The 25,977-nt window shown below is 46.4% G+C and overlaps 1 protein-coding gene across 2 annotated transcripts in view; it reads left to right on the top strand.

Moving 5' to 3' along the window:
• Positions 1 to 1,915: 1,915 nt before the first annotated feature.
• The window catches only part of EFNB2 (ephrin B2), a 66,656-nt gene continuing 42,594 nt past the window's right edge, over positions 1,916 to 25,977 (top strand). For both annotated transcript variants that reach the window (XM_056862079.1, XM_056862078.1), the window contains exon 1: positions 1,916 to 2,093. In XM_056862079.1, coding sequence (XP_056718057.1) covers positions 1,966 to 2,093 — 128 coding nt within the window. In that variant the 5' untranslated portion in view covers positions 1,916 to 1,965. The remainder of the gene's footprint in view (positions 2,094 to 25,977) is intronic.

The raw sequence follows: 25,977 nt of genomic DNA, 5'->3' as shown, positions 1-25,977 counted from the left end.
TAACACACACACACACACACAAGTAGTGCGAGGAGCGAAGGGGGAAAGTTGACTGGGTGTTGGGACCCCGGCCGCGCTATCCCCGCCGCGTGCGCTAGTGGGCGCTGTGGCTCCATGCAATTGAGCGCCGGGCGCGACCGAGCCGGCCGGCCGCGGGCTTGCAGCAAGAGGCGAAGCTGCCCCACGCACCCCCCGGCTGCTCCCCAGGCTGCCCCAGAGGCCCCGATCCGGGCTTCCCTCCCTTCCCCCCGCTCCGCCTCCATCGCAGACCCTCTCCCTGCGACCCGCGCCCGGCTACAGCCTCGCACCGCCAGGCAGCACCGAAGCACGTTGCTCAGAAAGCCCCCGGCGTGGAAGAGGGGGCCGGAGGGTGGAGGGGTGGGGATCGGTGCAAGGGTCCCCGCCGAGAGAGAGGCCAGCCCCAGCCCTGCAAAGCCCGAGAGCAGCTTCGAAAGGAGCTGGGGTCCTAACCCCCCCCTCCCCTCCCGCCCCCATTCGCTGGAAGTCGGACCCAGGTCGAGGGGAGCGACTTCCAGGCCTTAAGATCGGGATCTCCGAAGCGGACCTCCTTGGAAACGAATGGGCGCGACCCCCCCTCCTCCCCCCACGAGGCAAATCTGGCGCGGGTGGGGCGGGGAGGTCTCGAAGCCCCCCGGCGAACGCGTGCGGGTCCCCCGCGCTTCCCAGGCCCCGAGCTTGGCAGCACCGGGCGGAGGATCAGCGCGGGGAGCCTTGCCCGGACACCCAGGGGCAGGGCGGTAGGTGGGTGGGTGGGAGGTCCCTTACGACCCCTGGAGAAAGTTACCCGAGCGAGGATCGCCGCGAACTTCGGAAGCACAAAGACCCCCCCCCCCCACTCTCCGGTCTCTCGGGCTCAAATTCCCAATAGGCGTCTGCGCGTCAAGTGCCTTCGAGGCGCAGCCCGCTTCTGGCGACCCTACACGGTTTTCCAGGCGAGAGAGGGGGCGTCCAGAGGTGTTTCGCCAGGGCCTCCCTCTGCACAGCGACCCTGCTCTTCCTCGGTGGCCCCCCACCCAAACACTAACCAGGACCCACCCTGCTTCGGAATAATGGAAACCCTTCTTTACAAAAAATCGCCCTTTCGGGTCACCCCCTTCTCCTTGGCCGCCGCGGAGGCGACGAGCGGGCCGGGCCGCCTCACCTGTCCTTCTTCCACCCCCCCCCCGGTCTCTTCCCCGCCCAGGTCCCGCCCCTTTGGGCACTTGGGGGGGGGGTCTGCGCGCGCCCAGAGGCGAGGTGCGCGTAAGTGACAGCGCCGCCGCCCAACCAGCGCCGGGGTTGGAGGGAAGGGGGGTGGCCGGGTTTATAGAGGGGAGCCCGAGCGCCGGAGCCGGGACTCGGAGCCCAGGAGGAGCCGGCGGCCGGAGCAGCAGCAGCAGCAGAAGAAGACCCCCCCCCCGGAGGAGCAGCAGCAGCAGGAGGAGCAGCAGGAGGAGAGAGCCGCGGACGAGCTGCGCCCTGCGCGCGTGTGGCTGTCTGGCTGGCCGGCCGGCTGGGTGGGTGGGAAGGCGAGCGCGCCTGGCTCCTGGGGGTCCGACGTTGGGAGCCGGCCGGAGCCTGGCGCCCCCCTTCTCTGGGCCCGGCCCCGAGGGACAGGGAGCCGGCGGCGGGCGAGCCATGGAGCGGCGCCCAGGCGCCGGGCGGGACGCGCCGCCTCGCCTCCTGCGGCTGGATCGATAGAGGCGCGGGAGCCGAAGAGGAGGGCCGCCCCGGCGGGGGGCCTGGGGGGCAGCGGCGGGAGGCTCTCGGCCCCCGCCTGGGCGTTGCTGCGGCCCCATGCCGGCGGCCGGGCGCGGGAGCCGCTGAGGCCGGAGGAGGAGGATTGGCTTGGCGGCGCGGAGGGACCTGCGGGCGGCGGACCTGCCTTCTTCTTCCCCCCCCCCCCGCCGCCGCCGCCGCGGAGTTGGCGCGCCTTCGGGGCGGGAGGCGGCGGCGGCCCCGACCATGGTGGCGCGCCGGGGGGGATCCCCGCTCGGGCAGTGCTGCTGGGCCGTGTGGGTGCTGCTGTGCCGGAGCGCGCTGGCCAGCTCGCTGGTGCTCGAGCCCATCTACTGGAACTCCTCCAACCCCAAGTAAGTGCGCGGCCGGGGATCCGAGTGGGGCTGGGGAGGGGGGGGGGCGTGGGGGCCCTGCTGATGGGGCGGAGGTGCTCTTTCCCAAAGGAGGGTTTCGTGTGAAGCGCGCCCCGTTGCCCCCTCCCCTTCCAGCGCGCATCGTCCGCGTTGCATCCTTGCCGGTTCCAATGGGATTTGCGCCGGGTTGCTCGCGGTGAGCTGAAATCGGGTGTAACTGGGTTGCACTGTTAGGCCGTTCATGCACGGGAGGTTTTGGCTTTGCTTGGCCTCTCTCTCTAGATGCTTGTTTTTCATTTTCGAGATGCGCTCCCTAGATGCACATTTTCCCCTCCCGCGTTCTCCAAACTGCATGGGGGCTTATTGTTGAGTTTTGAGAATTGAATGTGCATCTAGAGAGCGGCAAACCCAAGGCAAAACCTCCTTACTTAAATGCATAAATGCATTTTTAACTCCATTTGGGTGAATGAAAAAGGCCGGGGGCAAGAACCAGGCGGCACCCACTGATGGCAGTGCTCGCCTGGAAAGTAAGGCCATTTATTCATAAATGCATATGCATTTATGCATAAATGGTCTTACTTTCCGGGCGAGCATTGCCAGCAGTGGGTGCCGCCTGGTTCTTGCCCCCGGCCTCTTTCATTCACCCAAATGGAGTCCGAGAGAAGTCACCTTTGTGGGTATCTGGTACGCACACTCACGCCACCCCTCCGCATCAATCTAGCAGACGTCGGGCCTGGTTTGTCAGGAGGCAGAAGCTGGCAGAAATGTGTGCTGGTGACTCAGCCATGGGTAGGTTCCCATCCATCACCTCTCAGCAGGCTGAAGCCTGTGGCGGTGCTGAGCAGTGAACAGCGAAGGGCTAGAAGGAGCCGGAGATTCGCTCCCTGCCCCTGTGCCTAGCTGCCGGCTAGCCTGGGTAAGCAGACGTCAGGCTGGTGCGTCAGGGAAGGGCATCTGCCCAGTGAAGAGTGTCTGCTTCCTTTCTTTACAAAACCAGGCAGGAGGAGAGGGGGAAAAAAATTGGCCCCCAGTAAGGCCGGGTCGCTTCACAACACACAACTCTTTCGAAGTGGGCGAGAGAGTTATTCCACAAGATGTTGAGGCAGTGAAACAGGAGGTGGGGGTTTCCGCCCCTGTTCCAGGGGCTGTAAAATTGTATCCTTGGTTGTCATTTACAATTAAAGTGAAAAATGGTCCTCCCCCACCCCCACCCCAATAAAGGGATTGGGAGAGATGCAGTGCATTCGCCTTAGTAAGGGGCATTCAGCAGAGAGGGCTTTTCTATACACTGCTGAAATTAAAGCAGGATCAGAGAGAGACGCCTGATAAAAGAATTTGTATTTCTTTTCAGCTTTAGGAGAATGTTTTGCTGCAGATAAAGTCGGCTGTGTTAAACTTGGAAATCTAAGAGAACCACTTTAGTCAGATTTCATTTTTTTAAAAGGAGCACAGATAAAAGTATCTTGATAATATCGGCAGACAAAATGAGGAGCAGTCATAACAGCGCCGCCTCTAACGACTTCTTAGAAAACAGGAGCAGATTCCCTCCGTATCTATCAAACTTGCCGCTTGTGAACTGTTCCAAGCTGCCTACGGAAGCACAGAGTTAAATGGCTGTAAAAATACCCTTTAAATGGATGATGCATTGGGGGAAACAGCCTGCCTCGCAAGTGTGAAATGGCTGTTCAGTTGGGTGTCTCTCGCACACGCTCCCTGCGATCTACTGAAAAGACACCACAAGTTTGGATTTAGACCTAGAATCCAAAGGAGTTTATTTAGAAAACCACATTCTGACCCCGGCATTTTTCTTTCACTCTGTTATAGATTTCTCTTCCACGGAAAGGAAGATTTACAAGCAGGGGTTGTGACCTTTGATAATAAGCATTTTTAAAAAATGGGACAAAAGGGCCATTTGTTTTCATTAAAATGGGGGAATTGGCTTCTCCTGAGCTGGATCATGGCCTTCCCATTCAGCTGGGGGTGCTTACTTCCCCTCCCAAGACCGACGTAAAGAAATTGCTGCTATGTAAGAAACGGTCCTCCGTTGCGTCTGGCTGCCTGGATTAAAGCTTAGTGTAATTCTCGGATCTAGGAAAAGCTGGAATATTAAATCTCTGTTTACACACAAACAAGCAAGACAAGATCTGTATTAAAAAGCAGTGTGTTTCTTTTTTAACTGCAACGTAGGTGAGTGGAGGGGGGAAAGGGGGTCATGTTTGTGTGGCTGCTAGCATGAAGTGGAGCGCTACAGGCGAAGGGCATTCTTGCGCCTGCTGCTGCAGTCTAGTAATTGCTTTATTCCTACAGAGGTCACTCTTCCAATACGGAACACGGTCAGTGCGCACTGGCCATCTTTCTTCTGGTTGCTTCCAGGCCTAACCTCACCGTAGCTGTCCTTCCCTCCTACTAGAAATCACAAACGACTTGTTCTGGGTGCTCTTAACAGTATATGGCCCTGTCTCCAAAGTCGTGAATCTATTTTAAAGGGCAGACCGGGTTGTGTCACTTTATAAACGGTTGGGTATGCTCAAAAGGTGCCCTAATGGGATCTGATTACTGCCCCGCCTTGGTCCAAGGAGTACCACTTGCAAATTGTTTCTGCCTGGTGACGGCAGTTTTAGTTTTCTTTCCTTGATTAGTAGAAAAGGGCAAGAGTCCAGTAGCACCTTAAAGACCAACAAAAATATTTTCTGGTAGGGTATGAGCTTTCGTGAGCCACAGCTCACTTCTTCAGAAAGCTCATACCCTACCAGGAAATATTTTTGTTGGTCTTTAAGGTGCTACTGGACTCTTGCCCTTTTCTACTACTGCAGACAGACTAACACGGCGACCCACTGTGAATTTCCTTGATTAATTCAGGTTGACTCACTTCTCTGAACAGGTGACCTAGAAGGTGTTGGAGACATTAAAAAAGAAACCTTAGTGGTTTATAGGCCTTGGAGGTCTGTACTTTGGGGAAGCTTACAAACGCATGAGTAATTTTCGGGGAGGGGGCAGGGAGATTTGCACTTTTCAAGCAGGATTTCTTTCTGAATTCAGCACCATTGTTGGCAAGAAGGCTAGTAAATAACTCCTTAGTAAAATGCAGCCGTCTTACCGAGAAAATACTTCTTTGGTACTTTTTGGGAAGAGCTTGGTATACGCTCTTTTTTTTTTTTAACTTTTCCGTGCATTCATTTATTGAATACGTATGTTTATTATTTTCAAACATATGTGAAAGTGTTACACTTGGATGCAGTTAATCACAAATTTTGATGCAGTTTCATTTTTTTAATGGACTAACTTTGATCCTATGTTCTTTAATAGCCTATTCTTCTAAACTACAATTGTGACTCTCTGTAATGACTAGAATGGTTTAGCAAAGGGAGGGGAGAGAAGACAGTGATTGAAACCCCCCCTTCTGTGTGTTAAGGTGCAGCTTATATGTACTTAAGAGCTCCTCTAAAATATAGGATATATTTTTTTACTGTATTGATAAAATGCATCTTTAGCATGCTGTATCCCTTGCTTACAGGATACAATGAAGCCTGTAGAAGGGAAGAAATATTTAACTTGAATATCCTTTTTAGAGATCAGTATAACAATGTATGCTTAAACAGAGTTACACCCTTCTAAGTCCAAAGTGCAACTCTTGTTTAGGGTTGCCCCATAAAGGCAGCATGATAAACTACTCAGTTGTGGATATACACCCAGCTGCTTCCCCCCACCACCACTTCCACACCTTCATCCATTCAAAGATACTAGTCTACATACTTTAGAGCTTGACCTTTGGAGCCAGGATGACAACCAACATCTAACTTAATTCTGCAAACCACCCTCTCTAGTTAACTGGGTTATGTCTAGTCGGAAGAACTTCCCAAGACCACTTGTTAATGTGAGGTTGCCTTCCTTGTGCTGACTACTTCTGCCAGCTAATCACTTTTCTGCTTACAGCCAATTCAGGGGCTCCTTTCTGTTGTTTTTTTTAAGATAGTAATTTGGCTAAAGGAAAGCAAACAGATAGCCAAGTGATATCTCTGACGATAACATATTACACAAGAAATCCACCACGGTTAGTCTGAATAAACACTAACCTGTCAGAGACTGATAAAACGGCCCACAATTTATGGCCCTGCTTAAGCCATCTTTTCAGTGGCATAAACCAGCCTGCCTCTCACTGGTGGTTTGTGAAATTCTTGTTTTTTTGTTGTTATTTGAAGGCAAACAAATGCACATTCACTGCTGACTGAATGGACCCTTGAACTGTGCTCTGCAATTTATGTTTGGGTTAATGTTGTCGGTTTTAATATGGGGTGGGGGGAGAGACACAAAGCACCAAAGGGTGGAATTGTTAGTTCTTTCACATCCACATTCCTTGCATTTTGTCAGGATGATAAACTGTAAGTAATGCTCGGGCCGAAAACTGAACCTACCGGAGCAGAAATGCTGTCTCAAAGCATTGGGTATCCCTTTTTTCTGACAATGACTTTATTTGGGAATCATGACATTACTTCTTAATCTTAGCGGCTAGGGACTTCAGAGGAACATAACGTGTATGAAGGTATATTTGGGCCTGGCTCACTCACGGGCCCAGCTAACAAGAAAGGTAGGATACTTTCCCACGAGCAAGAAAATCTTAAAACACAACCCTTGAAACATGGGATGTGTAGTAAGCCCCGAAACATTTAAGGTATGTTCACATGAGCTAAAACTTCATAAAAACTTAGCTCGCAGAGATAGATTCACCTGATAACAGAGGCCAGCACTCCAGCCCAGGGAAAGTGGAGTCAATTTATTGTATCATCCAGAAACATGTATGTAAACTTGTAAAATGCAGATGGAATTTAGTATAATCTGCGCACTTTCCTTCAGCTTTCATCCAAAACATAATTATTCCCAGTTGCTCCTCAAAGGCAAAGACTCTTAAATGCATTCCTTTCTTTCAGTGGCTTCTGGTGCAACACGTCACATTCTCAGCACAGGTGATTTCTTTTATAGCTACAGGAAGCTTACTGCCAGCCAAAGACCAAATGTCTGACTCAGTCATTTTTATTTTTTCACTCCCCTTTACATGTGATGATTTGGAAGCATAATGGCTGCATGCATCCAGTAATTATTTCAATGCCTCTTATCTGTATACGTTTTAAAGAAAAGTAACTTTCAGTTCAAGATAATTCACAGTGGGTGACTCCTCCCCTTAGGGTTGGGCTGTCCAACTTTGTTAGTCTTTAAGGTGCTACTGGACTCTTGCCCTTTTCTACTATTTCAGTTCAAGAATTGCTGTTAGATAAGTTTATTTAATCTCCTCTCCCCATCTCCTCTCCTATTTTAATATGACATTTAGAATACATCTGCTTGTAGAAAAAAAATTCTCTAATAGGAAGTTGGTTGAATGTATATCTCCAGAGAAATCTCTGTGTGGTGATGTGCCATTTAGGGAATGTATTAAAGAGGCTACAATTAATCAATATATATATATAGTCTTAAGTGACTCTTGCCACTAACACATTTCCTGGTGCAGACAAAGAGGAAGTGTTCTGAGAAGGGGGAAAATAGTAATTAAAACTTTATTCCTATGAACTCCACTGACCTTGGGCACTGACTTAAAATTCCACTGTTTCTCAAGGCCACAGATCTCAACTTCTCATAGACTTCACTCTGCTTGATGCTGGAGACGTTGAGAAGAAGGGACTGGAATATTTTGCACGATGGCATAGCAATCATAAACCCACAGACTTAGGGACACGTAGTATTTTTTCCATATTTCCAAGCGACAGAGCCTCCTAATTTGTATTTGGTGGATGTAAAGTACACTAGAGGGATGAGGGCCAAACACAGGGCAAGAAACTGCTTGGGAAGAGAACTCCTGTGGTTTCATTGTTTCTCTGTAAAGCCGGTGCATACAAAGACATAACGCTATTCAGTCCTTCACCCATGATGGAAAATGTAAACCGATGAGATTGTCCCTCTTGTTTAACTTGTTTAATTCTCATTTCAAATTCAGTAGTATAGCGGCCGTGTGAACTCTGAAGATTTCTTTTAGTAATCCATTTTGTAGTTCCGAATCAAAAACAAAGTGAAAAGGTCTGACACAATTTGCTTTTATTTTTAGGCAAATCAACCCTGCTCCTAGTTAATAAGGGGATTACAACCCAGACTAGGCCTTTACAGATGTAATGTAAATCAAGGGCAGGGTATAAAGAAAGTGATCCCTTTTGATTGAAGTATGGTAAAAAGGCATAGAGAAACTAGCAGCGGTAATCTGATTGTATGGCAATAAAACCACCATTTTCTGTCTTTCAGATAAAAATAATGTGGTAAATCCATGCAGCTCATAAGATGTAAAGGCAGATAAAGGGGGATGCCATGGCAACATATAGATTAGCTTGATGTTAGAAATGACACGTCTATGAAAGGGATGTGGAAACTAAGGGCCTTGCTTCAGGGCTGCAAGGTATTATGTGAGAACAGCCCCCCCCCAAAAAAAAAAACTTGGGGGTCTGGGATTAAGAAGTATAAAAGGCCTACTTGTGGCTGGGCTGGTTAAAGCAGTAAAGAAAAGCTGCTCAGTTCTTGCTCATTGGTGGTGTATAATATGGTAAAGGCAGATTTCATTTACTGCCTTTTTATTGCTGAGATGAGGGCTGATTAAAACTTGGGATCACTGCAATTGTTAAGGATGTAGAAGATTTTCCTTTTTAACTCCTGGCCTAGCCGGGGTAGGATTAGCTGCACTTGGCGTTTGTTTCCTTAATCTATTTGGGATTCGGGCAGGGCCATGCTGGCAGGGAACGGTGATTGGAAGGGATAGGTAGTGCTGAGGTTATCTGAAAAGAAAACAGGGGGCTTTTCATTTCGGCCATCTTTTAGACGGTGCTCTCGATCTCACACTCCACGGGAGAAGCTAAAATAAACATTGCGCATTGTCCTCTTCCCTTAGCCAGATGATCCTTCGAGAGAATTTTTTTATTGCTTCTGCTTGCTTCACAACCTCCAAGTAGAAGAAGAAAAAGGACAAATCCATCTTTCAGGGTGTCCCCCCCCTCCCACAGACCCCCAAATAAATTAAAGCAGCTTAGTACCGGTGGTATTTATTTCCAAAAGACTGAAATCCAGAGTTTGAGTGACCTGGTGGGTCTACTTAATGTTTAAACAGTTGGACCATAAAGGAAGTTTCCCCCCTCCTTGATTACCAGGTATAGTTAAGGTTTGCAATAGCTATAAAAGTGCAAAGGAATGATTCAGATACATGGTTTCTTCAGTACATCGGTCTTTAACTGTCCTTTGCAAAATAGCACTCTTGCTTCTGTCTTTCTGGGACCCTCAGCGTTTGTAGAAGTTCCATAAAAAGCACCCCCCCACACACACACACAAAGACTACATGTTATCCCCCTGTTCTTACATCAGCCACTTAAATGAGAACTGCTACACGTTGAATTGTTGTCCACATGGAAGACAGCATACAAGCTCAGAGGAAGTTTGGCCCAAATCTGTGAATTGGTACTTTTGTTGTTAACTGTAGTTTGGTAACTTTGGGGTTTTCCTTGCTTGGAGCGTTGACACAGCTCTGAGGAAGTCACCTGATACCATGGTTCTCCAAATTGCTATGCGTTTTCTGTGGAAGTCCTTTGAAATCTTTTGACCCATAACTGGATTTTCAGCGCAAATTTGAGAAGCTATTCCAAGTTGATGCATCTTAACAAACGTGTGGCATAGAGACCTTGAGTATATTTGTGTAATATATGGAGTCTTAAGAGCTGTGATGTCTTCCAGTGTCCCCGTGTAGCCTTTAGAAATCTATAGCACAAGATCCATTTTGGCTTGCAGATGCTAGGCAGAGCTCAGGGGCAAGGCGTCTTCTGCTTTACAGGCTGGTCACATCCAAGCACCTTGCATTCTGCATTTGACAATGATTGCTAATGGGCTATTCAACTAAAGTATTTGCTTGTTCACAGGGAACAGGGCATGATAAATGTCCAGCAAGCTTGCGGCCTCCTCCAGCTTTTCAAATGGAGACTGGTGCATATTTATGGAAGGCAAATGACAAAAGAAGCAGCTGAATTACTCTGGCCTTATGCTTTCTGTTGGAACAAGGGTTAAAGTGATTAAAGAAATAATGCAAAAACCAATGTCGGTTTGTTTGCTAACCATTATCCAACATTTAGCTTTCGAACCTACCTGTCATGTCACATTTCAGAAACGTCTCAGATAAAGCTGTGTACATTTGGTAGAGCATAGGGGAAAGACGAGGCAATTATTTATGTAGCGTTTCCTGTGCAGCAGATTGTCAAGCATATCTCTTTTTACGTTGTTCCCTCTTCAAAACCAACAGAGGATTCAGATCTTAACATTGCACTTACCTGTATATGTTCATTCAAATGAGGACTTGTAACACACTGAAGTTTGCAGCTGGGGGAATTACGTTCTCTGCTGCAAAGCTATTTCACAGTGCACAAAAAAGCTAGCAGCGCTTGGAGAAAAGTACCCAATATATTTTTTTAAAAGAACACTAAAATATGGTTTTTAGTTTGACCATATCCTGTTTTTCAAAGGGAAAATTGGTAGATTTCAATAACTAAATGCATGCAAGACAGACACTGAATAAATTGTGGCAGCGGCTATCTCACTGTTTTGATAGAAGCAGAAACATGTTCTTATTCCAAGTTGTATCCCTGTCTCATCAAGTTCTGGTCAAACGTTTCTGATCTTTCTTCTGACTTCAGTTGTAACCTAGCTCCAACTCAATCTTTATAGCTTATAGGCGTTTCATGTATGGCAGCTGCCTTGCCGTTTGCAGGCAAAATCATTTTGTAAGGTTAATGGGAAAATCTTGACCCCAAATATAGCTGCATGAAAGCCCATTGCATGCAACATGTGTATCAGTGGGTCAAGTGGCACAACACAAGCAAGCTCTGATATACATGCATTCACTTAACAGTACATAAAGATCCTGTCTGTGGGTGTCGGCACACCTCTGTGCGATTAGGGACCCTGAAAAAGCAGATGATGATGAGAAGAGAGCCCAACACACATAGGATCTTTATACCCTTTCAAGTGGATGTGTGTCTCTGTGTGAGAAGTGGACATTGCTGATCTCCTCCCTGCGTGTGTTTGATGTTCATGGATGTGTGGTGTGAAAAGGATTTACATACGTGCAATCTAAATAGTGAAGATCACAATTAAGGTACGTAACTTCTGGATCCTGATTTTTCTTTATCTTCGGTTGCTTGTCGACTTGAACTCTCTGAGGCCATTTATGCAGGGCTGTTTCCCACATGATCACCCCACCGATTGTTTCAGGGCTTCCTTTTGATTATGCATGCATTCCCCGACCATCAGAGGTTGCCTTGCTTCCCCCGCATGTTTCTGTGTATTTTGCCCATGTTTTCTGGATTCTGTTTTAGCGGAAAACATGCGGGGAGCACGAGGCGACTTCTGACCGTCAGGAAAGGCATGCATGATCAGAAGGCCCTGAAGCAGTCGGCGGGGTGACTGCGGGGAAACAGTCTTGTATAAAAGGCCTGAGACTCAAGTCTAGGTGATTTGGATCACAGTGATAAAAAAAATTAAGACCCTTTAGTCCAAACTGTTTATATATTTCAGATCTCGGATATATTTATATATCTCAGATCATATAAACACTTCACCCCCTTTGTTATCTTACCCTAGTCTTTGAGTTACCATTCAGGAAAAGGTTCTTTTGCCAGAAGTGTGAAAACACTTCAAGTTCTGCCACCCTATGAAGAACAACCCTGTCATTAACCCATTATTTCATCATTTTCTAAAAGACATGTTCCTTAGATCTTCAAGCCAGTGCTCATAAAAATAATTAAGTTAAAATAATTGGAAATTCTTCAAGACTTATTTTGAACAAAAAGTTGTCCTAAAGTTTAGCATTTCTAAGAAATCAAAAGCTTATTTTGTTTCCTGCCGAATCCCAGTTGTTTCATCAGTCAGGAAAAATCGATCCGTGACGCAGAGTAGTCAATTTACTGAGGTTATGGGGAGACATACCTTTCCTTTCCTTTATCCCTTAGAAGCTCCTTGATCCATTGATCTTGAGCAGCATATGGGGAGACATACGTGGTACAGTAGTTATTTGCAGGGTGTCAGCATGATAGTAAATCTGTTTATGGCGCAACATTTGGCAGTCTTTGTCCTGTGACTGATAAGGACAGTTACAAGTGCTCAGTGTGGGATAGTGATGAAACTTACTGTTCTGCTTCAACTATTTAGGGTTAAGGTCCCTTCACTGTGTAATGTGGCAGACCTGTAGCAGAATACTGTATAGAGTTGCTCCGGTCTAAGCCCATTGATCTTAATTAATTCTACATAGTACCGTATTTGAACCCATGAGGTTTTCTAAAGAGCCAGTGTGGTGTAGTAGTTAAGTGCTGTGGTTTGGAGCGGCGGACTCTAATCTGGAGAACCTGGCTTGATTCCCCACTCCTCCACATGAGCTGCGGACTCTAATCTGGTGAACTGGGTTGGTTTCCCCACTCTTCCACACGAGGGCAGCTGGGTGACCTTGGGCCAGTCACAGGTCTCTTAGAGCTCTCTCAGCCCCACCTACTTCACAGGGTGTCTGTTGCGGGGAGGGGAAGGGAAGGTGGTTGTAAACTGGTTTGATTCTTAAGTGGTAGAGAAAGCATATAAAAACCAACTCTTCTTCTTGTATGGTTTCTTCTAAAAGATTCTGTAAATAATCTTAGAGGCATGTAGGAGGTGTCACTATGTTAATTTTTTTTGTTCAAACATTTACACTGAATTTTTAAAATGACACAAATTTCCTCAAAAACGAGGGTTACATCCCCTAACAGTGTTGTGAAATCAAATCACACTGGTTATCCTTCTGCAGAAGCAATGGGGGAGAAGGTGCTGGTAACAGCCTGCTGAAGTTTTGTTAAATACCACAAGTTAGGTTCTATACAGCTGCAATAGAAGGTGCTGTTGGACCTTTCCCACCTCTCCTTTCCTCTGACAACCACCTGGGAGTGCCAGGGGTTAAAGAACCTGCACGGATCCCCAGTGTGAGATGGGTAGCTGCAGTGAGGAGGAGAAAACGCACGAAATTTCTCCTCCTGAGCCAGAAGAAAGCTTCTTAAGCAGAAGGATGCAAAGGAGTCAACTTAATGCAGTCCTTTTAGAATTAAAGAAGCACAGCTGCATGCTATCCTGTCTGGGTTGGGAAACTACCGTATTTTAGCCAGCTAACAGTAGAAAACCCCACTCCTTGAGAGCTCCTAGAGACACCTCTTGTAGTGATGAATCTACAGCAGCATCTAATGTATGGGAAGTGTGGTGAATGTGTCTTGGTGACCATTGCATTCCCATTGTAAGGAGGCATTGATATGTTGGTTTATTATCTGAGTAGATGTACATTGTGGAATACAGAGCAACTTTTAAATTTTATTTTCATCATATCATAGAGTTGGAAGGGGCCATACAGGCCATCTAGTCCAACCCCCTGTTCAATGCAGGATCAGCCTAGAGCATCCCTGACAAAACCCCTAGAGCATTTTGTTTCATGTTAACACTTTTACCCCATCACTTTATTTGGGATGGCTTACTGTGTTGTGGTGTGGGGAAGCTTAATGTAAACAAGGAAGATTGATACCTCCCATGGACTGTAACTTTTCACAGAAAAGGAAACAGTGGAATATAGGGAATAGGGTGGTGATGTAGGGGTGACTATGGATGAATGGACCCAATTGCAGGAATAGTAGGTAATGGAACTTTGTGAACCAGCAGAACAGCACCTTAGGGCCCAGGCCTAAGATACATGTACTAAGGTAGCATGGGCTGTAGTAGTTTGTAGTGCTCTTTTTCTAGTATTAGCTACATTTGCGGTTTGGCTTTTAAATACCGTGAATACAGAAGAAGAAGAGTTAGTTTTTATATGCCAACTTTCTCTTCCGCTTAAAGGAGACTCAAACTGGATTACAATCACCTTTTCTTCCCCTCCCCACAACAGACACCCTGTAAGGTAGGTGGGGCTGAGAGAGCTCTAGGAGAGCTGTAACTAGCCCAACGTCACCCAGCTGGCTTCATGTGTAGGAGTGGGGAAACAAATCCAGTTCACCAGATTAGCCTCCACAGCTCATGTGGAGGAATGGGGAATCAAACCCGCTTCTCCAGATCAGAGTCCACCTCTCCAAACCACTGCTCTTAACCACCACGCCACACTGGCTCTCAACAATACAACTTTCTGTGCTAACAGATGATACATTTTATGTTGTTAAAGCTGCAGAATAAGTTTAGCTTTGGTAAGAAAGTAATTATTGCATGTATTTCAATTTTTCCCCTCTGCTCCAGAAAATTCTGTTGTCTTCTTAAAAAATATAGGAAAGAACTCCCCCCCCCCTTCCATTGCTTCAAAATGTATGAAAATGTTGCATGTCTAGTCAGAGTAGAGATTCCCTCACTCTGTGTCAGGCAAGCTTTCATTTTCTCATTTCTTTCATTTTCTCCCTTGTGCAGAGTCCTAGGGAGGGAAGGGGTTCACATAGAAAGATCACATAGATCTTTCACGGTGTCTTCTGAAAATCCCAGCCTGAAGTACACAATTGCTTCCTCTCTGCTGCTTTTGAAGAATTTGAGCAGGGGATCTTTGCACTGGCCTCGCATGGAAGGGATGTTGGCCCAAAAGCGGAGGAGTGGTTTGCATGGCAAGCAAACTTGTGGATCTTTGGTGAGCCATTTTTGTGACATCTAACGCTGGCCACAAAATGGGACTTGTGCAGTGCCACTTTGGCAGAGGGTGGTACTCGCTGGCAGGCCTAGCAAGTACTGATCCCTGTTGCTTTGATGAGGCAGTATTCTGGGCCTGATGCCATGGGTGTAGAGGCCGTGGCTCAGTGGTAGAGCATCTGCTTGGCATGCAGAAGGTCCCAGGTTCAATCCCCGGCATCTCCAGTTAAAGGGACTAGGCAAGCAGATAATGTGAAAGACCTCTGCCTGAGACCCTGGAGAGCCACTGCCGGTCTGAGTAGACAATACTGACTTTGATGAAGTATATTTGATTCAGTATAAGGCAGCTTCATGTGTGTGAGTTCACAGATCTTTAGGGTTGCCAGGTCCCACTTCGCCACTGGCGGGAGGTTTTTGGAGTTGAGCCTGAGAAAGGTGAGGTTTGGGGAGGGGAGGGACTTCACTGCCATAGAGTCCAATTGCCAAAGCTGCCATTTTCTCCAGGTGAACTGATCTCTATCAGCTGGAGTTCAGGTGTAATAGCAGGAGATCTCCGGCTAGTACCTGGCAGCCCTACAGACTGGTGAACACCACTCCCCTTCCAAGTGCTTAAGTTGGGGCGGTGGCTTTTATCAACAGGATGGAAGGACTGTTCCTGTGGTCTGTTCCTGTGACGTTATCAGCACCTTTCAATGTCAAGTCCTTCATGGAAGTTGATCTGGCCTCTGATGTTTCAGTGAGCTTGGAATGTTGCCCTTTAGAGAATCTGAGTTTCAGAGGTGAATCTGTATGTCGCTGTCAATACTAACTCTCAAGCGTGGCATCTTCACTGCTGGTCTGCTGGCCTGATAGTGTTTGCCATCTGCTTAGCTAGTGCCAAAGCAGCAGTTGAGTCATATGCCTGATTGAGTAACAGTACCTTTTGAAGTTCAGAACATCTTGACTCCTTTTGGGAGCTCCGTAGTTCCACTGCGTCCGCTGTCCACACTCCAGTTGTTTTCTTCACGTTTAATTAATTTCAGTCTTAGTTCAGGAACAGTCGAGTTTAATCATTCTGCAGTGCTTAACCTTTAGGCTCTCCCCCCCCCCCCCCAGCCCAGTCCTCAAGGTAATTCTCGATTTTATTGGTGAGCTGAGCAGGGAAAATCAGGTTGGCAGACAAGAACGCTAAGCTACATTTTAAAAAAAAAAAGGTTCTAAAAGGATGTGTTTGCTATTTGAGGTTTCTGTGTGTCAGAATCTGTAAAATCAGGGTGACTTCAATAATCCTTTTAAAAGGATTGCCAACCAAATCCTAACTAACTTAACTTTTGTAGTCGTTAAAATAATAGAGGAGATCTATACTTTAACTCTTGTAGCTCTGTTCTGATAAGAACTGCTCTCAACAATGTACAGGATGAAAGTTTCAAATACGTCTTTAGGCCTTTTGCTGAAGTGCAGCCAAAGAAGCTTTCAGGAAGAGGGGTGGGGGGAGAGAGAAATGTGCATTACTATTTTTCATCTTCATAAAATCTTTTTGAGTATAAAATCCGAGCAGGAGCTCAAACATGAAACCATTTTGTTTTCATCGCCAGGGGCCATGTGAAATAATAGAGGACAACTTTGTGCTAGAATGAGGGGAATGACTTTGTCTCCTGAATATCTGTAGCCAGATGTCTCTCTCACACACACATACATACACACAGAGGCCTTCCAGTTGGGAGCCTAGCTTCCAAGCAGGCTAGGGTCTCAGCACCTCTTTTGAGAAACTAACCCCAGCCTCCCTGCTTTAGTATACTTGGCTGAATATCTCGTTATTCACAGTTTTTGGTCATTCATTTTTGGCTTCCAACTGCCTGGGGTTTAGGTGGAGTTCTGGATGTTTAACACATCATATTTATGTTATATGTGTAAAGTTTTTAAAAGGGGGGTACAGTTTTTAAAAGGGTGAATGTGCCAGTCGCACACTTTAAAATGAGCAGGTTGTACAGGTACATTCTGCAAGAAGCTGGGATCGAGAGCCAGCGAGGTGTAGTGGTTAAGAGCGGTGGTTTGGAGCGGTGGACTCTAATCTGGAGAACCGGGTTTGATTCCCCACTCCTCCACATGAAGCCAGCTGGGTGACCTTGGGCTAGTCCCAGCTCTCTTAGAGCTCTCTCAGCCCCACCTGCCTCATAGGGTGTCAGTTGTGGGGAGGGGAAGGGAAGGTGATTGTGAGCCGGTTTGAGTCTCCCTTAAGTGGTAGAGAAAGTCGGCATATAAAAAACAACTCTTCCTCTTCTACTACTACTACTTCTACTACTTCTACTTCTCCTCCTCCTCCTTCTCCTTCACCTCCTTCTCCTCCTCCCTGTCAAGGGTCTGCTGAATATCAGACCCCGGGTTTGTAGCCCTTCATGGGTGCAATGCTTCAGGTCCCCACTGACCCGTGGAGTCTGCACGGTGATGTGGTTGTTTGTATATACGGTAATCTGTGTCTGAGTGCCCAACTAGCTGTGATGTTGGCTTGGTTGCTGTTCCAGCTCCTGCATAGGGTCCATTGTGGATAGGGTTGCCAGGTCCCTCTTTGCATTCAGCGGGAGGTTTTTGGGGGTGGAGCCTGAGGAGGGTGGGGTTTGGGGAGGGGAGGGACTTCAATGGCACAGAGTCCAATCGCCAAAGCGGCCATTTTCTCCAGGTGAACTGATCTCTGTCGGCTGGAGATCAGTTGTAATAGCAGGAGATCTCCATCTAATGCTTGGAGGTTGGCACCCCTAATTGTGGAACTGTGTGGAAAGGCTCCTGGGCAGCAGTATAATTTATTGTGTTACAGGAGCAGTGCCAAAGACTGTTCAATAGATCTTAAACAGGGATCGGTTAAAAACACACAACTCAAGGTTTTTGTTTGGTTCCATCTGCATCTTCCTTGCATTGTTCATTTTTAAAACTGTGTTGTTGTTTTTGTCTTGACGTAGGGGTGAAGTTTGAGTGGTCATCTTTTGATACAATATTGATTGGGGGAAATCTACACATAAATTCTAGAATACATCAGAATTTGTGCCGATACACGCATTTTCTTCTGTCCATTATGTTTTGCTGTCTGGGCGATAGGTTCCTTTTCTGTGTGTGTGTGTGTGTGTGTAGCTGCGATACACATAACCCAGCACGCCTAACTTCTGAGGTTTGCTAGCCCTGTCAGGAGGGGGATTTTGTGTGTGTGTGTGTGCGTGTGCTGGACCAGCTCATGAAGAAGAAGAGTTGGTTTTTATACACCGACTTTCTCTACCACTTAAGGAAGGATCAAACTGGCTTACAATCACCTTCCCTTCCCCTCCGCACAACAGACACCCTGTGAGGTCGATGGGGCTGAGAGAGCTGTGACTGGCCCAAGGTCACCCAGCTGGCTTCATGTGGAGGAGTGGGGAAACAAATCCAGTTCACCAGATTAGCCTCTGCCGCTCATGTGGAGGAGTGAGGAATCAAACCTGGCTCTCCAGATTAGAGTCCACCTCTAACCTCCACACTTTCTCATAGGAGTGGCGTCCCTGGGGCAGCTGCAGAAACCAGTCTGTGGAGAGAAGTTGGTTGTGTGAATGAGCCTCTGCTATCCACATTGCTTGTGGCACATCCCTGCTTGCAAGAAGGGTGGGGTGGGGGCAATTCTCCATCCCTGTGGTTGCCTTGCCCAGGCAAAAGCCACCCAACAATGATCAGAGGAGTTAGAATCTCACATTTAGTCACTCGTTTCGCATTCCACACCGAATGACAAGGCAGTCCCCACCCTTTCTTGTTCACTCCGGCTGGCTGTATGACTCAGAACAAGACCGTACAGGTGCTAAGAGATTATAATGAAGAGGAAGGAGCCTTGAAACATTTAAGGTTGTCTCCTTCGACTTTGGCTGACAAAGGGGAAAAAAAACTCCTGAATAAGGGAGGCTGTGTGGTAGAGCCCAGCAGTCGAACAATCTCGTTCTATTGTTTTTGGCTTGTGATTTACTGTGTCCTTTTCAAAGCTAACCTCCTTGCCAGATGCCAGCTAGTCTCTGTTAGCTTAATTTAGAGCTGAAGTTTCAAAGAAATGTATGTTAGGTTCACTTCGACTTTCTTTGCTGTCCCTTTATATTGTACAATCTGTGCATCCCTTTCAATTCAAGGGGGCTTCCCGTTTCCTGGACCTCACACACTTTCTTACTAAACTGATTTTGGTGGTATGACGGAGAAAGGTGTTTAAAAATATTAGTAAACTTAGTTTCTCTGACTGGTAAGAATACCTTGTCTAAAGGCTCCCCTGCGTTATATTTCGAACAGCACAGACACATGCATGCGCGTAGCTTTAATACACCGCCAGGTTCTCCCTATATTGTGTGGCTGCAAAACAGAACGCCGGTCTTTACAGCAAGGGGAGTCGACTTTCATTACAATGAAGGTTCAATCGCTCAGAGCTGTAGGCAGTGAAACTTAATATTATTGTGACTAGTTTGGTAATTTTAGGATGGCAGAGGGGAACGGATTGAGTTTAAATAATATAAAAGTTGCAATGCGCGCACACACGGGCTTTGTCAAATGGAATCTGAAGTTACTTAGTCAGGGAGTGCCTCCTCTCCCATTGTCGGCATGAATCAGTGTTTTGTAAATAACCAGCCACTAGACGGCAGATTTATTAACTAAAAAAAAAAAAGATGGATGCGTATCCAGAGTGACTAGTATAGATGCAAGCGAAAGCTGTAGAGCTGGTTTGTGCCCCTGAGGCTTGCAGGACACTGGGGTTTCCCATCTTTTATTTTCATCTAAAAGTATTTTTTTTTGTAAACAATAGGAAGACCAAGCTAGGAATACACGCTCCTATCTGTTTCAGACTCTGTGATTACAGTAGCCCAGGGTATATGGGCTCATTCCAATGCATTTCTCTCCCATTATTGTAACAAACCCACTCAAAGAGCCAGTGTTTTTATTTTTACTTCGTCAATGTGCAAAAGAAGCGTTGCTAGAAATATGAGAAAAAAGACCCCCCAAGTATGGATGTTGTGTTCAAGCCGAGGCAGAAAGGATTGTATTTGACTCTCTAATTAGTCCTCTGCACCGCAGCCATTGGAAACGAGCAAAGAAGGTTTATCGTCATCTTTACGATTCAAAACGGTGCTTGACAGTCTCTTACGGGGCTCTGCTGCAGTCTTCCATTATCTTGCTGGGATTCACAACAGTGTGTTTGTGCCGAAACCTGTTCTAATGTTAAAGTGCAAAAGGGGGCAGTAAAGTGCTATCCTGAAAATGCTATCTTTTTCACTAGCGCCTTTTTCTTTTCTTTCTTTTTTTAAAAAAAATAGATACTCGGTTTACTTTCCATTTGCGATCTCAATTATTCACCGGTTTATTGTTTTAGGCGATTCTTTCCTACGTTTAGTGGGTTTGAAAAAATGCAGATCTATATAAAAATATTTACCGCTTTTTAATAACGGACGACGCGGCAGCGAATGTTCCTTTTGGCCTCGGCATGGGGCTTCTTTTCCCCCCTCCCCCCTTTTTTTGAAACACTGAACCAGAATTCCTCCCCTTCCAGATACTTATGACAAAGTGATGCTGCAAAAAAAGAAAGAGAGCCTCATTCAGTAACAGCTCCCTTGTATTCTGTATCGCCAACAGGGCATCTCTGAAAACAGTGCAAAGAGAGAGAGAAGGTTGAGGCGGAGTGCTGGGGGTCTGGAGCAGTAAAATGTGGAGGGGGTCATGGGGTCAAGAGTTGGGCTCTCATCCAGAGACACATGCATCATTCATCAAGGAGTAGCTAGACTGAGCATCTAATTGCAATGCGTCTTCCAAGGACTTCTCTTTGAAACACACCCTTAATTACTAAAGACTCTTGCTTTTTATTTTTTTAACCACTGAAGGGACAGGCCAACAAAATATCGTCATATGATGCACGGCAACCATTTTTCGTGAAAGTAGCTTTTTGCAGCATAGACTGCTCATTTTTTAACAGTGGTGTTAGTCCAGTACAGTTGGTAAGATGCATACAACTAGAAATGTTAGCAGAGTGAAAATGCAGTTCTAAATACAGAATATTCACAGTAGCTGTACAGCATTTTTTATTTCGCTGACCAAAACAACAACAACAACCCTGCCGCACATTTGCTAATCCCTTTTGTTTTTTGAAGGGGGGGACCAAAATTGGTGCAGAAAATGCATCAAAACTCTAGTGCTTTAAGTACTTATGACATTCTAATAATTGCTTTCTGCAAAATAATACAAAAAAAATATTGCAATTAACAGTACCAAACAGGAAAGGTCATTTATGTTGACAACTTGAAGTTTTGAGCTAGATCAGCCGGACTGATTTTACAAGTGGGTGGACTTTACAAGCGATTTTTTCTGTCTCTAAAATGGAGCTAGATTCTGTTTCTCATTTTGTGTTCTTGTTGAAGTGGGGAGGATCTCTGAGGCCTGGGGCTGCATTCAGATGGCAAAGGCAACTGCAGTTTAGTTGAAATGTTCATAAAGTGTGTGCCATCTGTGGTATTCTTGATGCCACCTTCTAGTTGTTCCCCCACTTAAGGTGACGAGCTTGGCGTCTACTGGAGCCCATTCCTTTTCTACTGTGGCTTCCACCTTCTGGAGCGGGCTGCCTGAGGAGGTGAGGGGGACACTGGCTTTAGAAGTTTTGAGGAGGTATTGTAAGACAAGTTTATTTCCAAGGGATTTCAAAGATGCAAGTATTGGTTTTGTTTTTAAAATAGGACGATCTTATTGTCTTTTGCATTCTAATCTTAGAATTGTAATGTGCTTTGAGGCACCAGGCAGGGTATAAATTTTTTAATGCATTAACATGACTTGTTGCCAAGGTCGCTTGTGTACCTGGATCCTTTCTCCTAGTGTAAAGTGTGGAAGGAATCCCAGTGCGAAAGTAACTCTGGCAACTCAAATGAAGGTGTGTGTTAGTTTTTCCATACATGCGCACCAAAATGGAATGTAGAACAAGCTGGGTTCCTTTACCTTAACTGCAATGTCATCAAAGTGTTTGTGTGTATGTGCTGCTGGCTAGTGGACTCAAGTTTCAGTGTACATGTATGACCCAGATTAGGCAGCCCCCAACCCCTGTGCATGTATCTTAGCTTGGGGTGGGTACTTTGCTAGGATTGCCAATGCTAGTTTGGGAAGCTCATGGAGGTTTGGGGTTATTACTTGGGGTGGGCAGAGTTTGAGGAGGTGGGGATGTGATGCCACTCTAGGACTTCCATTTCTCCTGGATTCCATGGTATATACCATAGAGTCCTCCCTCTGAAGTTTCCATTTTCTCCAGGGGAACTGATCTCTAGTCTGGAGATCATTTGTAATTCCAGGAGAACACCAGACCTCATCTGGAGATTGGTAACCCTATCCTCCGTACAAACAACCAAGGAGAGCCCCTCAGACACAGACAGTGCCACTGGGGCCAGCAGCATGGGAGAAAGCAGCAGGCATGGCTTAGGCCTATCATTACCTTAGGGGTCCAAATGGCTGCCAGCCAGGTCAGAAATGAGCCATAGAACAAGAGTTGGTTTTATACCCCACTTCTTCTCAAAGCAGCTTGCAATCGCCTTCCCCTTCCCACAACAGACACCTTGTGAGGTAGGTGGGGCTGAGAGAGATCTGAGAGAGCTGTGATTCACCCAAGGTTACCCAGCAGGCTTCATGTGTAGGACTGGGAAAACAAACCCGGTTCACCAGATTAGATACTGCCACTCTTAGCCACTACACCTCGCTGCCTCCACTGGCCAGTTACAGCTCTCCTCCTCATCTGCTTTGCTTGCTGTCATGGCAGCTTCTTCACAGGAAGGAGTACAGAATTCAGTGAAATGATGGCAAGGAATGAAATGAGGAAATTTTCACATATACTGAAATTGTCTGAGTTTCTCTTCCATTTCTGTTTTTGCATGGGTGTTGCTAACATGGGATGGTAAGCAGGAGAGAGCTGGAATTTTGAATCTTTCAGGTGCTGGAAAAGGTTGTGTGTGAAGACACCCTGAGCAAGAAGGAAGCAGGCTGTGTGTGTGTGTGTTCAGCTGCAGTTGCTGTGGAAACCAGAAAAGAACAGTAAAGGCCAGCTGCTGGGAACCCTATCAGAGCAGCCGGGGATTTCGAAAAGGCAGTTTGGCATTAGAGGTGCTCCAACAGGAGAGTACATTTTTGGAGACATGGAAGTCCAGTTGTCATTATCTTCTGTTTGTTGGCTTTTTTCTCCCCTGTTGTAAGTTTTTCAAGTTCATATATGGTGGATAAGCAACACCCCCTTCACAACACAGTTGGTGTAGTGGATCAAGTGAGGTCTCGGTTCCCCAAGTTTGTCTCCATCTCCTTGTCTTCAGCTGAGCCTAGCCATTTTTGCTGGCAGGACTTGGAAAAGGCCAAAGTCTGGCAGTGGTGCTAGTGGCAGGATATTGGGCAGTGTTTGGAATAAATCTGGGGCTTGCCTCACCACCCAGGGAGGCCCTGACCTCAGCCAGACAGAATAGTGTTCCTCCTGTGGAAGAGCTCTTGGAAGTTCAAAGCAGTTTTGAATCTTGATCTGAATAGATTTGTATATACCCAAGGAGTTAATTGCATTTCCCCCTGTAATTCTAGGCTTCATGATGGCTCATAAAATAGCAGGACTCATCTTGTGGGGTTTGTAGTGGCTCTTGAGTACTCCCAATGTGGTGTAGTGGTTAAGAGCGATGAACTCTGATCAGGAGAACCAGGTTTGACTCCCCACTCCTTCACATGAGCGGTGGACTCTAATCTGGTGAACCAGGCTGGTTTGCCCACTCCTACACATGAAGCCAGCTGGGGGACCTTGGGTTAGTCACAGTTCTCTCCAAACTCTGTCAGCCCCACCTATCTCACAAGGGGAGAGGAAGGGAAGGAGATTGTAAGCCGGTTTGATTTTCCTTAAAAGGTAGAGAAAATCGGCATATGAAAACCAGCTCTTCTTCTCCTTCTCCTCTTCCCATAGAACTTCGTTTAAATGTGAGAAAAACTGATTCGGATTCAAAGTTAACAACTTTTCCTCCTGCCTCACTTAAAATACTCAGAGGAAAGTGAGTATGCTGAAGAGCTGTAACTTAGTAATGGCCTTTGTACTCCAACATGTAATTTTGTGACACTGAAAGGAATGGAATGGATCACAACAGTTATAGTTGTAAAAGGGATGGTAGCCAGGGCCCATGTAATATCTAGAAATCAAGTTCATGTTTTATTTTAGTCCCAGCGTAGTAGAATTTGCGGTGGTTCCAGACCAGTTTTTGCTTAGGGTAAAAGCTGGCTAGGAAATCTGCCAGGAAGGACTCTACTAGACCTTGTGTTCCTTTCCTTGTAGACTGTGAATAAAGATATTTCACGTTTACTTAAAAGGACCCTCTGCATCTTCCTGAGTGATTACAGCATATTACAGCCTGTGCAGAATGGTGGTCATGGGTAAGATTGTGTAAATGACACTATAATAATAACCTCTTAACAATAGGGTGTTACTCTTTGAGCTCTGGCAGACGAGTATTTAAGGTTTCTAGCAATGAGCATACTTGTAACCTTGGTGATGCTTGTACAGTCTGCCCATCTTGCCTTTGCCTCATACTTCCAAGAGGAGGTAGAGCCCTTTGTCTTTTGCTTCTAGTGATCCAAAAGAAGTGCTTGATTACCTATCTGTCAGGGGACCTTAAATGTACATGGGCTGAATTCAAGCCGGGGTCTGGCAACATTTTTCCAACCCTTCCAGAAAAAGGCAAAACAGAAAATTTGTTAAGATTCATGCCTGAAGAATACTACAGACAAGCTAAAGTGCAGATAAAAAATTCCAGTTCTTTGAGAATTCTGGAGTGAGTTTATTATACCTACTGGAACACATCTGTTCATGTTAATAGAGCTCTTTGCATTAGTGGTCTGTATTATTAGATTATTTCTAGCATCTGGGAACATCCATAATTAGTGTAAAACTGAACATAGGCAAATCATGAGAGGGAGGGCAGGAAGGGTTGTGTCAGTGTTTGGCTCTCAAGGCCCTTTCTTACATGCCCAGGAAAATGTCAGTGGCCACTTTAGGATCAGGAAGCAATTTCCCTCCAGGCCAGATTGGCCTGGAGGGGTATTTTGGGGGCCATCTTCTGAACATGGATTAGGAGTCACTGGGGGTGTGGCGGGAAGGTGGTTGTGAATTTCCTGCATTGTGCAGGGGATTGGACTAGATGACCCTGGTGGTCCCTTCCAACTCTATGATTCTGTGAAAAGAAGCAGATGTACAAGGACTTGCAGGGGGCATGCCATTTTCGGTTTTTGAAAGCCCCCATAATCTCTCCCCCCTTTCCTGCTTCCTCCTTTGCTCCCCACCTACCAGTCAACTTAACCTTTATCTGCCCCCCATCTTCAACTTTCCCTCCTTCTCCTCCCCCCAGCAGCTGAGAATACTCTCCCCAAGTTGTGCAGTGATAGTTGCCAGGCCTAGCTGCGTGATGCTGGCCACCAGACCCAGTTGTGCTGTGGGGTACCTGCAAGGACTTGTGAGGTAAACCTCACTTTCTATTGTATTCCCCCTCCCCACACTATTTCCTCCTTTTCTTTTCCTGGCAACTCCCCTATGCTCTCCTTTCCTGGCTTCCTTCTTTCCTTCACATCCACAAACCAACCTACCTTTTATCTTGCCCCTCTTCAGCTAAAGTTGTCATTTATTTACTTCATTTGTACCTCACCTTTTGCCACAATGGGAATCCAAAGCACCTTATAGAATTCTTTTCCATTTTATCCTTACAACAACCCTGTGAGGTAGGCTAGGCTGAGAGTGCACGACTGGCCCAAAGCCACCCAGCGCTCTTCTACAGCATAGTGGGAATTTTGTATAACCACTACACCACACTGGCTTTCATGTGGTGGCTGCTGTTGAACAGTAGCAAACAGCCAGGCCTGAATAAGTCATGGAAGTTGCCTGGTAGCAAGTGGCATGGTTGCTACCAGGCTGGCTCTGATGAGTGATCTTGTGACCAAAACATTAATAAATTGGATGAGTGATCCTTCAAAAGCCAAAACAGTCCTGGAGAGGCTTCAACTAGCAGTATTATTTAGGTTGTCTGACAGTGGCCACAATGGGTGTTCATTTCTTAAAACTACAGGTGCTCTTTCTATTATTTTGTGGGTTTTTAACCCCCCTGTTTGTGTGTGTGTTTTATATTTCAGGTTTTTTTGCAAACCTGGGGCTTTTCTCAGATTGTAGAAAGAGCTGCCTTTTTGGTTCATGGCTCCAGTCTCTGGATTTAAGTGT

Source organism: Euleptes europaea, chromosome 16, assembly GCF_029931775.1.
Source record: "Euleptes europaea isolate rEulEur1 chromosome 16, rEulEur1.hap1, whole genome shotgun sequence".
Lineage (NCBI taxonomy): Eukaryota > Metazoa > Chordata > Lepidosauria > Squamata > Sphaerodactylidae > Euleptes > Euleptes europaea.
The sequence above is the reverse complement of the archived record's forward strand: the minus strand, read 5'-3'. Positions and strand labels throughout refer to the sequence as shown.